General features: G+C 44.7%; 1 protein-coding gene across 3 annotated transcripts; it reads right to left on the bottom strand.

Annotated features, from left to right (window-relative positions):
* Positions 1-239: 239 nt before the first annotated feature.
* ZNF184 (zinc finger protein 184) lies at positions 240-12,664 on the bottom strand. 3 transcript variants are annotated; one of them, XM_081111811.1, is made up of 6 exons: positions 12,238-12,663; positions 11,875-12,012; positions 8,563-8,630; positions 7,605-7,731; positions 7,151-7,246; positions 240-3,051 (listed from the first exon to the last, which is right to left on the bottom strand). In XM_081111811.1, exons 2-6 carry the CDS (start codon positions 11,879-11,881, stop codon positions 1,094-1,096), a joined length of 2,256 nt encoding a protein of 751 aa, XP_080967937.1. In that variant the 5' UTR covers positions 11,882-12,012; positions 12,238-12,663; the 3' UTR covers positions 240-1,093. The 3 variants fall into 3 exon arrangements, with proteins under 3 accessions (XP_080967937.1, XP_080967938.1, XP_080967939.1); XM_081111812.1 differs by having other exon boundaries at positions 11,875-12,118; positions 12,238-12,542; XM_081111813.1 differs by lacking the exon at positions 7,151-7,246 and having other exon boundaries at positions 443-3,051; positions 12,238-12,664.
* Between the last annotated feature and the right edge of the window lie 972 nt (positions 12,665-13,636).

The raw sequence follows: 13,636 nt of genomic DNA, 5'->3' as shown, positions 1-13,636 counted from the left end.
GGTCTGAATTAGTTGTTCTTGCAAACTAGTCAGAGCATCTTGCATTAAAATTTTGTAACAGTGAAAGCTAGAAAAAGGACTGTAGTTAGGAACCCTCGGTGTCTGAAATAGTGGAAACGTGAGCTTGGAGCTGTTGGGGATAGCTGTTTGCCCAGTTCCTAGTTGAGGCTTTTTATGCAGTTTTGGGAGGGAGAGGGGCAGCTGGTGATTAACTTTTACATCCCATCAACACCATCTTTATATCACCTTTTGCCTTTATTCTCCCAACACATGTTGTCTTTTAAAATTTGCCTGTGAGAGGAAATGGAGATGGAAAGGCAATCAGAGGATGAAATAATCTAAGGGGCTGGTGGCCATCAAGACACCAAGCCCATACCTTTTGAGGACTTACAAGAACTTTAATATAATCTGTGGCCCAACATTTGAAATTTTTTTTGTAATGTAAACTATGAAGCTGTATACAGGCACGATTTAGCAATAGTGTATAGTTGCTGAAGCGATCCCACTATGCCACTAGGGTCAGGTAATGCTGGTTTAAGCTGTAGAAGAGAATCTCTATAGTTGTAAGAAATTAGAATGTTAAAACATACTAGAAAACAATAGGAAAGTTCAATACTTGTGCTAAGACATTACATGCTACTGAATTATTAACATGAGGGTATTTTATTATAATTCTTTTTATTAAATAGGAACCAGTTACTCAAACAATTTAAATGCATTAGAGCAGGAGCACAATAGATCCCTAGTTGCTGAAGTGTAAATGCTTTCTTAGCAAAACATGCACAAATATATCCTAGATGCAACACAGCAAAATCTGATGTATAGTAATCCTATTCAAGAATAGATTATGAGTAGACTGAATATAAACCTCCAAACAACCTTTGAAATCATCTTCTCCAAACCACTCATTTCACCAGGAAAATGAAGCTTGAAGCAGTTGAATTTTCTAATGTTACAAAGTTGCTTAGCATAATTGATTACTTCAGCCCAATGCACTTCCATTCCATAGTGTGACAGTAAAAGGTTAAAGTGATTTAAGCAGTTTCTCAGTCCATTCTGGTTCTTCAGTACTTGACAAAAGGACAAAGCACAGTCATATGCCAGGGTGCAGCCTCTGATGTTTGTTGAGAGCAGAGCGATACCTGAAGGCTTTTCCACAATCATCACATCCAAAAGGCTTCTCTCCCGAGTGAACTCTCTGATGCTGAATGAGGTAAGTGCTCTGGCTGAAAGTCTTCCTGCATTCAGGACAGTTGTATGGCTTCTCCCCAGTGTGAGTGTTCTGGTGCTCAGTCAGGTGGGTGCTCCGGCTGAAGGCTTTGTCACATTCATTACACTTATACGGCTTCTCTCCAGTGTGGATTCTTTCATGCTGCGTCAGATGGGAGCTCTGGCTAAAAGCCTTTTCACATTTATTACACTGGTAGGGCTTTTCTTCTGTGTGAGTTTTTTGATGCTGAGCAAGAGATGAACAATGTCGAAAGGCTTTGCCACACTCACCACACTCATAAGGCTTTGCTCCCGTGTGAATTCTCTTATGCTGTGTAAGGTGTATGTTCTGGTTGAAGGCTCTCCCACATTCATTACACTTGTACGGTCTTTCTCCAGTATGTATTTTCCTATGCTGAATAAGGGATGAGCCATAACTAAAGGTTTTCCCACATTCGTGACACTGATAGGGTTTCTCACCAGTATGTATTCTTTCGTGTTTAGCAAGAGATGAACTCCGAATAAAGGCTTTCCCACATTCCTTACATTCGTAAGCTTTCTCTTGGGTATGAGTCTTCTGATGCTGATTAAGGTTTGAGAGGTAACTGAAAGCCTTCCCACATTCACTGCATTCAAAGGGCTTTTCTCTGGTGTGGATTCTGCGGTGCTGTGTAAGGGATGAGCAGTAACTGAAGGCCTTCCCACATTCATTGCATTTGTAAGGTTTTTCTCCAGTATGAATTTTCAGATGTTGAGCCAGGGATGACCAGTAACTAAAGGACTTTCCACACTCAGCACAATCGTAAGGTTTCTCCCCAGTGTGCGTTTTCTGATGTTGAGTGAGGTTGGAGTGCTGACTGAAGGCTTTCCCACATTCATTGCATTCATACGGTTTTTCACCAGTGTGAATCATATGATGACGGATAAATGTTGAGGGCCCATTGAAGGCCTTCCCACATTCATTACATTTATAGGTTTTCTCTCCAGTATGAATTTTTTGATGTTGAGTAAGGTGAGTGCTCCTTGTGAAGGTTTTATCACATTCAGCACATTTAAATGGTTTTTCTCCTGTATGAATTTTCTGATGTTCCATAAAGTGGCCTCTCTGGCTAAAGGCCTTTCCACATTCATTACAAGTATATGGTTTCTCACCAGTATGAATTCTATGATGCTGAACAAGATGGGTCCTCTGACTAAAGGCTTTCCCACACTCATCACATTTATAGGGTTTTTCTCCTGTATGAATTCTTTGATGTTGAGTAAGAGATGGACCCTCAATGAAGCCTTTTCCACATTGATCACATTTATATGGTTTATCTCCAGTATGAATTCTTTGATGGTTTATAAGGTTTTCGCTCCTGCTAAAGGCTTTCTCGCATTCATTGCACTTGTAAGGTTTTTCTCCAGTATGTGTTCTCTGATGGCGAATAAGCGCTGAACAATAACTAAAAGCTTTCCCACACTCATTGCATTTACAAGATTTCTCTTTTTTAACTGGTTTTAAATTCTGTTTGATGCTTGTTTTAGTAGCAGTCTCTTTTGGAGATACATCCTGTTGTGGTACTAGGTTTGAACTAATATTGATGCTTTTTTCAAAGTCATGATTTACATGGTCTCTCTCCAAACGTGGTACTGTTTTCTCAGTTATTTTTATTTCCTTTGGCAATGTCTGGTCATTTGCCTGCTGCCTCTCTAGACTTTCTTCAGATACCCATGCTTCTGAGGAGTTAGAACCCCAAGACTCATCACTTTTGTGTTTTTCTACCTCTGTCCCTGGAGATGGCTCTTCAGAAGTGTCTGGCTCTGGGACTGACATGTTAGTTTCTGGTCCTGTTACCCAGTCTGAAAGAAAACATAATGCCAGCATTCTCTGAATAGAGGTGTGAAAAACAAACAGTAAATAACTGCTGTTGTGGAAATGACCTAATGAAATTAAATTTAAAGCCCTCAGGGAATGCTGAGGATTTTCAAAAATAGCCCTATTATTTGAGGAGAAATTTGGAAGGAGCTAAGGAGAATGATAACTAAATAAAAGATAAAAATAGTAAGAGAATATCTAATTCAGTTTTTTAAAAATATATTTTTATTGATTTCAGAGAGGAAGGAAGAGGGAGAGAGAGATAGAAACATCCATGATGAGAGAGAATCCTGGATTGGCTGCTTCCTGCAAGTCCCTCACCAGGGACCAAGCCCACAACCCAGGCATGTGACCTTGACCGGAATCGAACCTGGGACCCTTCAGTTTGCAGTCCGACACTCTATCCACTGAGCCAAGCCGGCTTGGGGTAATTCAGTATTATATATCATCTCTAAGAACTCGTAAGGGAACTCCATTTAAGGAAATTGTTAATTTAAAGAGTGACAGAGAGATGACTAGGAGGAGACACAAACAGACTAGGAGGAGGCAGTCTAAATTGAGATTTCTCACCAATGAACAACAACACAGAAATCTAATAACTCCGATTTCAGGACAGAACAAACAAAAAAGACCGGCTAAGACTGCATGGGTCGTGACCTGGAACACTGAAGTAACAGTCATGTCACTGCTAAAAATGGGAAAGTTGTAAGTAGCAGAGGAAATAATTTAAGGGAGAGGGGAGGACAACAGTTTGACTCTAGGCGTTCTGAGAATTAGGAACAGAAATGGAGACTATAGTAGTACTTGTGGGGGTGGAAGACACCAAAAGAAGCAGAATAACCAAGATATTCAAATACAGGTTAGGAAATAGCAACTCAAAAAATAAAGGAAAACAATAGCTGAAGCCATAGGAATATATGTAAGAAAAGAACACAGGTGAGTGTGTAGGGTAATGGGATAAATATACTAATGAAAGAAGGCAGATTATTAGCAAAGAAAACAACAGATGAAATGAAAAGTACATAATCAAGAAGTAGAGTTACACGACTGTACTTTCTACTCTGGGGTTAGGGTGTGTTTGTCAAGTCCCAAGAAAAGAAAGATGACAAGTAAATGAAGCAGGGTAGTCAATGTCAGCAGATTCAGTCAAGAAAAAAGACTGTGTTTGCCCTGACCAGAGTGGCTCAGTTGGTTGAACACTGTCTCATGCACCTAGAGGTCGCCAGTTGATTCCAGTCAGGGCACATGCCAGGTTGCAGGCTCAACCCCAGTGTGGGGAGTGCAGGAAGCAGCCGATGGCTATTCGCACACCCATGTTTCTCTCTCTTCCTTCCTCTCTCTAATACCAATAACAAGATGCTAAAAAGAGGCTGTGTTTAAAAAATCTGGTAACAGGAGAGTACAGCAGACTGAACCCGAGCTGCCAGCCCAGCCTATGACTATCACTGTCGTCCCTGCACGCTCAAGCAGCGAGGCAGACCACCCCTGGCACTCGTGCCGCCTGTGAGAGCAGCAGGTTCAGAACAGCAGCTTCCCCAGCAGCGACCAAGCAATCAAAGCAACACAGGCTTTGGGAACAGCCACCCACAGAAGTGATACTAAGAAAGACATATTTGTACAGCAGATGGCCATAAAGATGACCTCCCCTCCTAGAAGTACTTCACAATGAAGGGCTGGAGACCACGGCATCTGATGCTATGAAAGGAGAAAAGGCCAAGGGAGTGGCCCATCTCCAGCCCTGGCTGGAGTTCCAGTTGAGGACAACAAAATGTGACCTATGCTAGCCACACTGTCATGTCTTCTACATAAGTTACGAGAATACCCGGGGTGGGCAAGGAGGGAAGGACTGGAGAAAGTTCCAGAAGGCCAGACTGAACAGCACCATAGGGATTGCACAAAGCCATTTCCACTTCACCACACGGAAAGCCTATGGGCACTGAGTGATCATCGAGGGGGTTGACAACCAGCAGCAAAGGCACACCGTGGGCCAGTGAGGAAGACTATACACCAGCCTGTGGTCACGACTCTGCTGGGCCGGGTCACAAGGCAGCCGAGAAAGGGTGTCAAGAAAGAGGGTAAGAAAAATCATGCAGACAGGGCCCAGGGCCAGGGCCCACCTCAGTGTAGGTACCAACACAACTTCAATGACCTGGACAGATGCCTGCAGACTATAAATCCAGTTACAGACATGAAAGCAGCGAGTCACCAGCGAAGGCTAAGTCTGCTCCAAAGGCTGAAGAGGGCAGGGCCAGGGCAAGCTTCCCAAGACTGTCCACATTTGAACATGGCATACTTTTTTTTCCTCCATAAGACAGAACCTCTGGTGGGTGGGTCGTCACTGGCTCACTTCCAGCAACAAAAAGTGAACAAGGGACTGGAACAAAATACTTCAAGTGACGGTCTTCTGCCCACCGCAATTATCGACATTATCTGTGCAACATGGTTGTATTATTTTTTTTACCTAAATATAATCTCTTTTTGGTAATGACTAAAGCATTAAAAAAACACTAGGATTTTTTTCCAATACCTTTTTAAGTATTTTTAAATTGTTTTATATGTGTTCAAGTTGGGATTTTTAAAGACTTTTTTTTTAATTTATATTTTTTTATTGATTTCAGAGAAGAAGGGTGAGGGTGAGGGTGAGCAGGGAGAGAGAGATAGAAACATCAATGATGAGAGAGAATCATTGATTGGCTGCCTCCTGCATGCCCCTTACTAGGGATCGAGCCTGCAACCCAGGCATGTGCCCTTGACCTAAATGGAACCCGGGACCCTTCAGTCCGCAGGCCAATGCTCTATCCACTGAGCAAAACCAGCTAGAGCTAAAGACTTTTGTTTTTAATTCATAATAAAACTTGGAAGAAGGGGACGGGGTGGAAGTGGAGGAAGGTATAGGGAGCATAAATGATGAAAAAAAAATTTTTTTTGAATACACACACCAAAGACAAAAAAACAACAACACAAAAGTTAATAAGCACAAAGTTAATAAGTCTCTTATTTAAAAATATATTAGTTTTCTAAATTGAATTCCGTGAAACCATATTCTAATATAAAGGTTATAAAACTGCAGTGGGAAAAAGGATTCATGACCGGGAGAGGGGAAATGTTATATTCTATGAACTCTGTTGGAAATTCATAATGCCTAGCTGCATATTTTAAAACTATATGAGTGGTCCTCCAGTAATTAACTTGCTAAAATTTAAGCTAATGGCACTTTCCACATTTGAACAGGGAATACTTTTTTTTCCTCCATAAGACAGAACCTCTGGGGGGTGGGTGGGAAGAGATTAACCAAAGAACTTGTATGCATATATGCATAACCCATGAACACAGACAATAGTGTGGGGAAGGCCTGGGGTGGGGGACAGGTGAATGAGGGGAAAGGGGACATTTGTAATACTTTCAACAATAAAGATTAACAACAACAACAAAAAGAACCCCCACTCCCACCTCATTCTCTCCGAGTGTTCTCCCTTAGCTAGAGTGACTATTTTTGCACATTTTCCAGGATCTGGTCTTTGAAGAGGTCTCTCTGTGCAGTTTGGGAATTAATGCTTTACAAGAAAGTATAATTTCCAGGACAGTCTGGTAAAGTGACAGAATCAGAAGCTGATACTGAGAAAGGTCTGCAATCACTACTGCAGAGTGTGGACGGGAAGCAAGGGGGCAGACTGGATGGTAGCCAAATAGATGGACCATGTTGAACGAAAGTACTTGGAAATTAAGGTTACCTACTTCTGTTTGAAGGTACTAATGATACAACCAGCAACCCAAAAGGAAAGGGCTGAAAAGTGAAGTGCTAATTATGAACTAAGGTTCCCAAAGGAGATGGGAAAAGATGGGACCCAGAACTAGTTAAGAGGTTACCTTCACATAAACTTTATAAAGGCAGGAAGAGTACCTTCTCCGAGGAGTATAAAAATAGAGTATGTGTTGAGACGGTGTTTTGACGAAGCATAGGGGAGTCCAGGTGGCATCCCATTTCTCCCCAGGAAGCAAGTACATCACATTTCAGACATGAGATCCGCTGGTCAGGCCGGTGGTTTGGGTTAATGACATTCCTCTCTGGGACCCATTACTTACCTCCAGAGCCACCCACTGGAATGCCTGAGTCCACAATCCATGGCTCTGTCCCTTGCTCTAACTGGGAAATCACATCAGGTTTGGAAACTTGGAGTCCTGCTCATGAGGAAGAAAAAAAAGACAGGTACCTGTCTGCAGTGAGGGAAACGTGCCAAGTCAGAATTCCTTTCAGCACTTTGTCTCAAGAGGAAGGACATGCAGGACTGATCCGATGGGGATGAATAGCATATCAAGCGTCAGTGTTACAAACTCCCTGACACGGTGTAATTTGGGAACTGATCTGGGGTCAGAAAAAGTATTAGTCTGTCCTACTCGCTAGGAGAGAGAAACCCGTTCCAAGCCTTTCAAAATTAGGGACTCTCGGTCCCTTAACTTAAAGGCAAAATTCACCTACGTACAAGATAACACCCTTCCCCCTCTATCCCCCAGATATGAACTCAGACATCATCCTTACCTATAGAGACCAGGTGTGTATAATTTTCCAAAGTCACATCCCTGAACAAATCTCTCTGTACAGGATCCAGCTGTTTCCATTCTTCCTGAGTAAAGTCCACCACCACATCCTTGAAGGTCACTGATTCCTGAAATACCAAACACATTTCTGCTGGACCACAAAGCATTTACCTAAGAAAGGGGTAAAGTTAGCAATACTGACAGATAAGGCAAGCTGTGGGCTATCTGAAAAATGATTCTGATATTTCCTCCTTTGTAAAATGAATATGAAAACATAAACCAAAAGGTTGGGGGTTCTATTCCCGGTCAGGACACATAATCACGTTGCAGATTCCATCCCTGGTTGGGGCATGTATGGAAGGCAACCAATTGATGTTTCTCTCATATAGATGTTCCTCTTTTTCTCCCTAAAATCAAAAAAATATATCCTCTGGTGAGGGTAGGAAAAAACAACAATTAATGGTTCACAAATGGTCTATAGAATAAACCTTTCAACTTCTTATCTAGACATTCATGACCTTTCATATTCCAACCTTATTCAACCATTTGTTTACTGTTTGCCAAAATAAATCATCTTCTCCAATTTTTTATGAATCCTATATAACACCAGCTAATTCTTATCTGTTAACTTTTGTTCATAATCTTTATCCATACTCAGAATATACCTCAACTCTCTGACCTTATTTGTCCACCTACATCTTATTCATTCTCTATTTTCCACTGCATTCATCTCACCTTTTGAATATTTACTTGCCACACTGAAGCATGGCAAACTACTAATAAACAAGAGGTAAGTGGTAATGCATTAGTTAAGCTGGAGAGGCAGAACTTGGAAGTACATCCGATGGGAGCCCTGAATGAAACACAACATTGGTTTTTGGATAAATATATCCCACAGCAAAAGAATGTACGATCCCACTCTAAGGGCTGAAATGGCACTTCAGGAAATCCCAACGTACCTGAAAGCTGGCTGATGGGAGTACCGTGTGCCCCCCTTGGAGAAGGGCAGATACTGGCGAGGGCAGGCCTAGGCGAGGAAGAAGAAACCAGTGAGTCCTGTCCAACACAGCTGCTCCCAGCAGTCTGTCACGCCCACTTGTTTTTCTATTTGAAAATAACAGGACCTGTTCCATTTTCTTTAATTCACAGAATCCAAAGAATCAAGATAATTGCTGACGAGGGCCCTGATACTCTCATTGGTAGCTTGAGAAGGTAAATCATTACTTTACGATTCACAATTTTGTCTCTAGATACTTACAGCCATATGGATCACACACTCAATCTATGTTCCTATTGGGTGAGGCAAAATATTTCTGGGCTTCCTCTGTTACATAAAAAAATATGACTACTTTCCAAAAGTCTTCACAGGCCCTTTGAAACTTTGCTATTAATTAAAATCAAATGTCACAGGGGTGTATACTAACTTGTACTACTTACAAGAATGTCTAAAATTAAATGGACATGGTCAATACACCTGCTGGCATCAGGGCAGGAACTCGGGGGCGGCTTTCTCCCAGATGGCAGTGCTCGCAGGGGTCACTGTTCCGTGCTGGGGCCTCCCCCATTGCCGAGCTGACTGGCAGCCATGGCTGAGTTCCCATCAGCATGGTGCATACTGTTCACTCTACCATGGTGATTCCCTGAGAGCCCGCCCCATCCAATTTGCAGCCCCACCCAAGCTGTTTGCAGTGGCTTTTCCATATGAATGGTCTGCCCTGGCTCAGGCTTCAGACTTTTTTTTTTTTATTATTGCTTAAAGTATTACAAAGGGTATTACATATGTCTCCTTCCCCACCCCCCGCCCCCGACCTTGACAATCCCCTGGCCTCCCCTACCCCCCAGTGTCTTATGTCCATTGGTTATGCTTATATGCATGCATATAAGTCCTTCGGTTGATCTCTTACCCCCCCTTTCCTGCCCCCCTAGGCTTCAGACTTTTAAAAAATCTCTTAAACAAGCAGCAGCTGGCATGAGCATGCCCCAAATCTATCAATAAGAGGCCTAAGACCCGGCACAAGGACCATCCTGCCTTGCTTCGCAGCTGGGCCTCGCATGGGCACTTCCAAGCCCAACACAAATAGCAGCCACCTGGTGATCTCTCTGCAGCTCCTGCTGGGTGGCCCCAGGCAGTGACTGACTGTGCACTTCCAGGAAGGCCCAGAGCCAGTGGACAGCTTCAGACCATAGCAGATTACAACTCCACACGTCCACAAGCGACACACTCAGGGGGCAGCCTCTGTGAGCACCAAAGCCCCACTGAAGCAAATCCTCTCCATAGGGGTGTTTTCTGCACAGCAGCTCTCCCACTGTAGTCACAGCTGGTCCTCACAGACAACTGGCCTGGAGGTCATTCCTCCCAGTGACATCAACAGCAATCAAGGTTCAACTACAACAAGACTGTGCACACAGCCCACACAGGGGTGCGCCTAGAGTGCCCAGCTCAGGTGACTGGGAAAGCTGAACTACTGGGCCTTACCGGACACCTACTACCAAGGCACTCTACCAATTCCAGGAGACATAGCAGCTCTATGTAGGGGGCATGCAGGAAGCAGCTGATCAATGATTCTCATCATTGATGTTTCTCTCTCTCTCCCTCTCCCTTCCTCTCTGAAATTATATATATAAAAGAATTGAGACAAATATAAGGTATAGCTCTACCTACATAAATAATATAAATAATGTTAAGACTTCTAATGATATTAAAGAAATGCAAGAAAATGACTGTATAATAATAGTTAGGTTAAACCAAACCTGACTGCATAGCCATGCCTAAAGAATGTAAAGACAGTGACAATGCAGAGGAAAGTCTACAGGGACATGTCACAGAGCTCTTTTCTTACCCTGATCTGTTTGGTGACATGTAGGAAGAAATAGAAGGGATACTCAAAAAATCTGCTAGTTACATAAAGTTGGAAAGAGAGTTAAAACAATGAATAACTAAATTAAGATTATTAATTATTCTGACAAGCTGGAGGTCTTGGCCAAAATATTAAATATTCATAAATGTGAAGTCTAGCATTAGGGATAAAAAGAAATTTCTATTACACAAAGATGGCCTGAATCTAGTTCACTGCAAGTTATGTAAAAATGATCTAGGGTTTACAGCATAATATCGCTAATTTAAAAATCCAAATACAATCTGATACTAAACCACAGAAGTATAATCCAAATGGAAAGAAGTAGTACATCATACTTTCAGTATTTTTGAAAGCACACCCCCTGGACCGTTTCATTTTAAGAAGCACGCTGTCAGCCGAAACCGGTTTGGCTCAGTGGATAGAGCGTCGGCTTGCGGACTGAAGGGTCCCGGGTTCGATTCCGGTCAAGGGCATGTACCTGGGTTGCGGGCACATCCCCAGTAGGAGGTGTGCAGGAGGCGGCTGATCGATGTTTCTCTCCCATCGATGTTTCTGGCTCTCTATCTCTCTCTCCCTTCCTCTCTGTAAAAAATCAATAAAATATATTAAAAAAAAAAAAAAAAAAAGCACGCTGTCATTGCCGTAGAGTTTCAGAGGTCTCACTATATCACATGAACAAGCATCAAAGGAACGGAGGCTATTCTGCTTAGAAACGAATTTGTGAACAGGATTGTCATAGCCGATTTGACCTATCTGAAGGACAGCAGCGTGAGAGTGAAAACAGTTTTGCTTTGGGGACTCCAAGAACTAAGATCAATGCCGAAGTTAAGGAACAGGCGCTTCTGTCTAAATAAGGGATTAAAAAGAGAGAGGAGGGGAAAGTCTGCACACAAAATGGAGAGTTTAATGCCACACTCGTAAGGATTGGCCCCGGATGGCCATCTCCCAACGATATTTTAAAAAACGATCTATAATAATAAAAGTGTAATATGCTAATTAGGCCTGATGTCCTTCCGAAGGACTTTCTGGACAAAGCGGGGGCTGCGAGGGAAGCCTGGGTCTCTGGCGCCTGCCAGCGGCCGGAGGAAGCCGGTGTGGCAGCCGGGGGAAGGCAGACCTACTCTTGCACAAATTTCGTGCACCGGGCCTCTAGTATTTAATCAATATAAGTCATGTGAGGATCACAGACATTCTGCATCACTCCCCCTGTCATTCCCCAATCCCCGAGCCGGGAGCGTTAACGTTAGCTCCCTCCAAGTCGCTCCCTGCGATGTAAATGGGTCTCTTTGCTTCATTCTTAAACAGATTTCCTCCTTCCGCCGCTTCCAGCTGGTCTTCAAGTGGTGACTGTTCTTTTGCCTCCATCTTCACACCCCCACCTCCCACCCCCACAACCTCCGCGGTCCCCACTACCTTCCATCTCAGGAGCTCATCCCGTTCCTCTGGAACCCGCTCGCCAGCGTTTCCCAAGCAGCGTCCCTCCAGTGCGTCCTCCGTCCGGGGCTCAGGGATCCAGACAGAACTCTGCGCCTGCCCCGCGCTGCGGATGGCCTGGGAGACACGGGGCGGGTCAGCAGCAGGCGTCGCAACCAGCCCTCCGAGTTCTGCGCGGTGCCAGGAGGTCCTTGGAGAGAGCCGTGCCGGCAGTGCACTCCCGCTGAACAAAGCAGGGAGCTCGGGACGCAGGTTCAGCCCAGGCCCGGGAAAACCCTCGGTGCCCCGCCTCCCCCGCCCCCCGAGAATCTGGCCGGAGGCGCCCACAGGACTTCCCCTTACCTTCCTCCCCTGCGGGCTGGGACTCGGAGCGCACACCTGTTGCGGGGGCAGGAAGCTGGAAGGTGGCCTAGCGGGGCGGGGCCAGCTCCGTCCTTCCCCCGGGGCGGAACAAAGAACAAAGCGGTCCGCGGGATCCGGGCGGAACCGCCCGCGCTGAAGCTGAAGGCGGCGTGGGGCGCCCCCTTCCAGGACTCCCCAGCTTCCTCCGCAGAGGCCTTTCCAAGCTGGGCGAGGAGGGTGACGTCACGCGACCGGAGAGCTGGCGGTTGCCATGGTGATATGTAGGCTTCCCTCCAAAGCGATCCACAAGCTCCGATCGCTGGTCCGGAAGCGCCGGGAGGATTCCCAAACCTAGAGCCGCTAAACTGGCCCAGCGCCTACCCCTGTCCCGGTCTACAGCGGCTTCAACGGCCACTTCCGGTCGTCTGGAGAGAGCCCGCCCCCGTCCACGGGTGCGTTAAAGCGCTGATGGACACACAGGACTACCATTTCCAGAATGCTCCACGCGCTGGCGCAGGACTACGATCCCCAGGATGCTCCGCGCGCTGACCCATTTCCCAGTGGCCTCGGTCACCGGGTGAGACCCGGCGCGCCGGCCTCGTCATCATTTGCCCTGAGCCGCCCCGGTGGAGGGGAGCACTGGAGCGCGGACTCGAGTTTGTGGCTCGGACCGATCATAAGAAATACACATTTTCACGCATGTAATTTTAAAAAGCAAACATTTCGCCATGCATGAAGGACTTTTATGACCTGTCCTGCACTCTATTCAGTGTTCTATGCCTTTGTTTAAAAACCCTGGTCCTGACCCACTGTATTGCTTTTTGACTCCCAAATGGGTCGCAAACCATAATTTTTTAAATGCTGAAGGAATCGGGAGGTGGCGTCACCATGTTCTGCCCGACTGCAGTGCAGTGGGACGTCGGTAGGTTTTTATATTTTTAAATACGTGGCCTACGCATTTTACTGGCTTGTCTGCGTCCACAGCACTTGGTCAAGTGGCCTAACCTGTTGGTTTACAGAACTTAACTTGAAATCCTAATAGTAAACGGACACAAAGTTGCCGTCCAGGAAAGGAAACAATATCTAGAAGTCTCTCGAGAGCAGATTTCCGGGCGGCGGGGGTCAGTAGGAACTAGAAAATTTAAAGAAACAATTTGGTATTCTCGGTAGATTGCAAGCAAATATGGCATAAATGAAACTCGAAAGAAAGCTGTGAGAGAACACTTGAAGTAAAGACACGAAGTGAAAAGGAATACACACATATAGCACATATTTAAAATGCAGCAACAACAAAAAATAAAATAAAATAAAATAAAATAAAATGCAGCAACAGTTAAAGTCGCTCTGGAGAAGAACTGGTGCTGTGGCAAAGTGATCAGTTGCCTGTAGGACATTCTCT

The sequence above is a fragment of the Myotis nattereri genome (genome assembly GCF_964212035.1).
Source record: "Myotis nattereri genome assembly, chromosome: 18".
Taxonomy (NCBI): Eukaryota; Metazoa; Chordata; class Mammalia; order Chiroptera; family Vespertilionidae; genus Myotis; species Myotis nattereri.
This window is presented reverse-complemented; position numbering and strand designations above follow the sequence as displayed.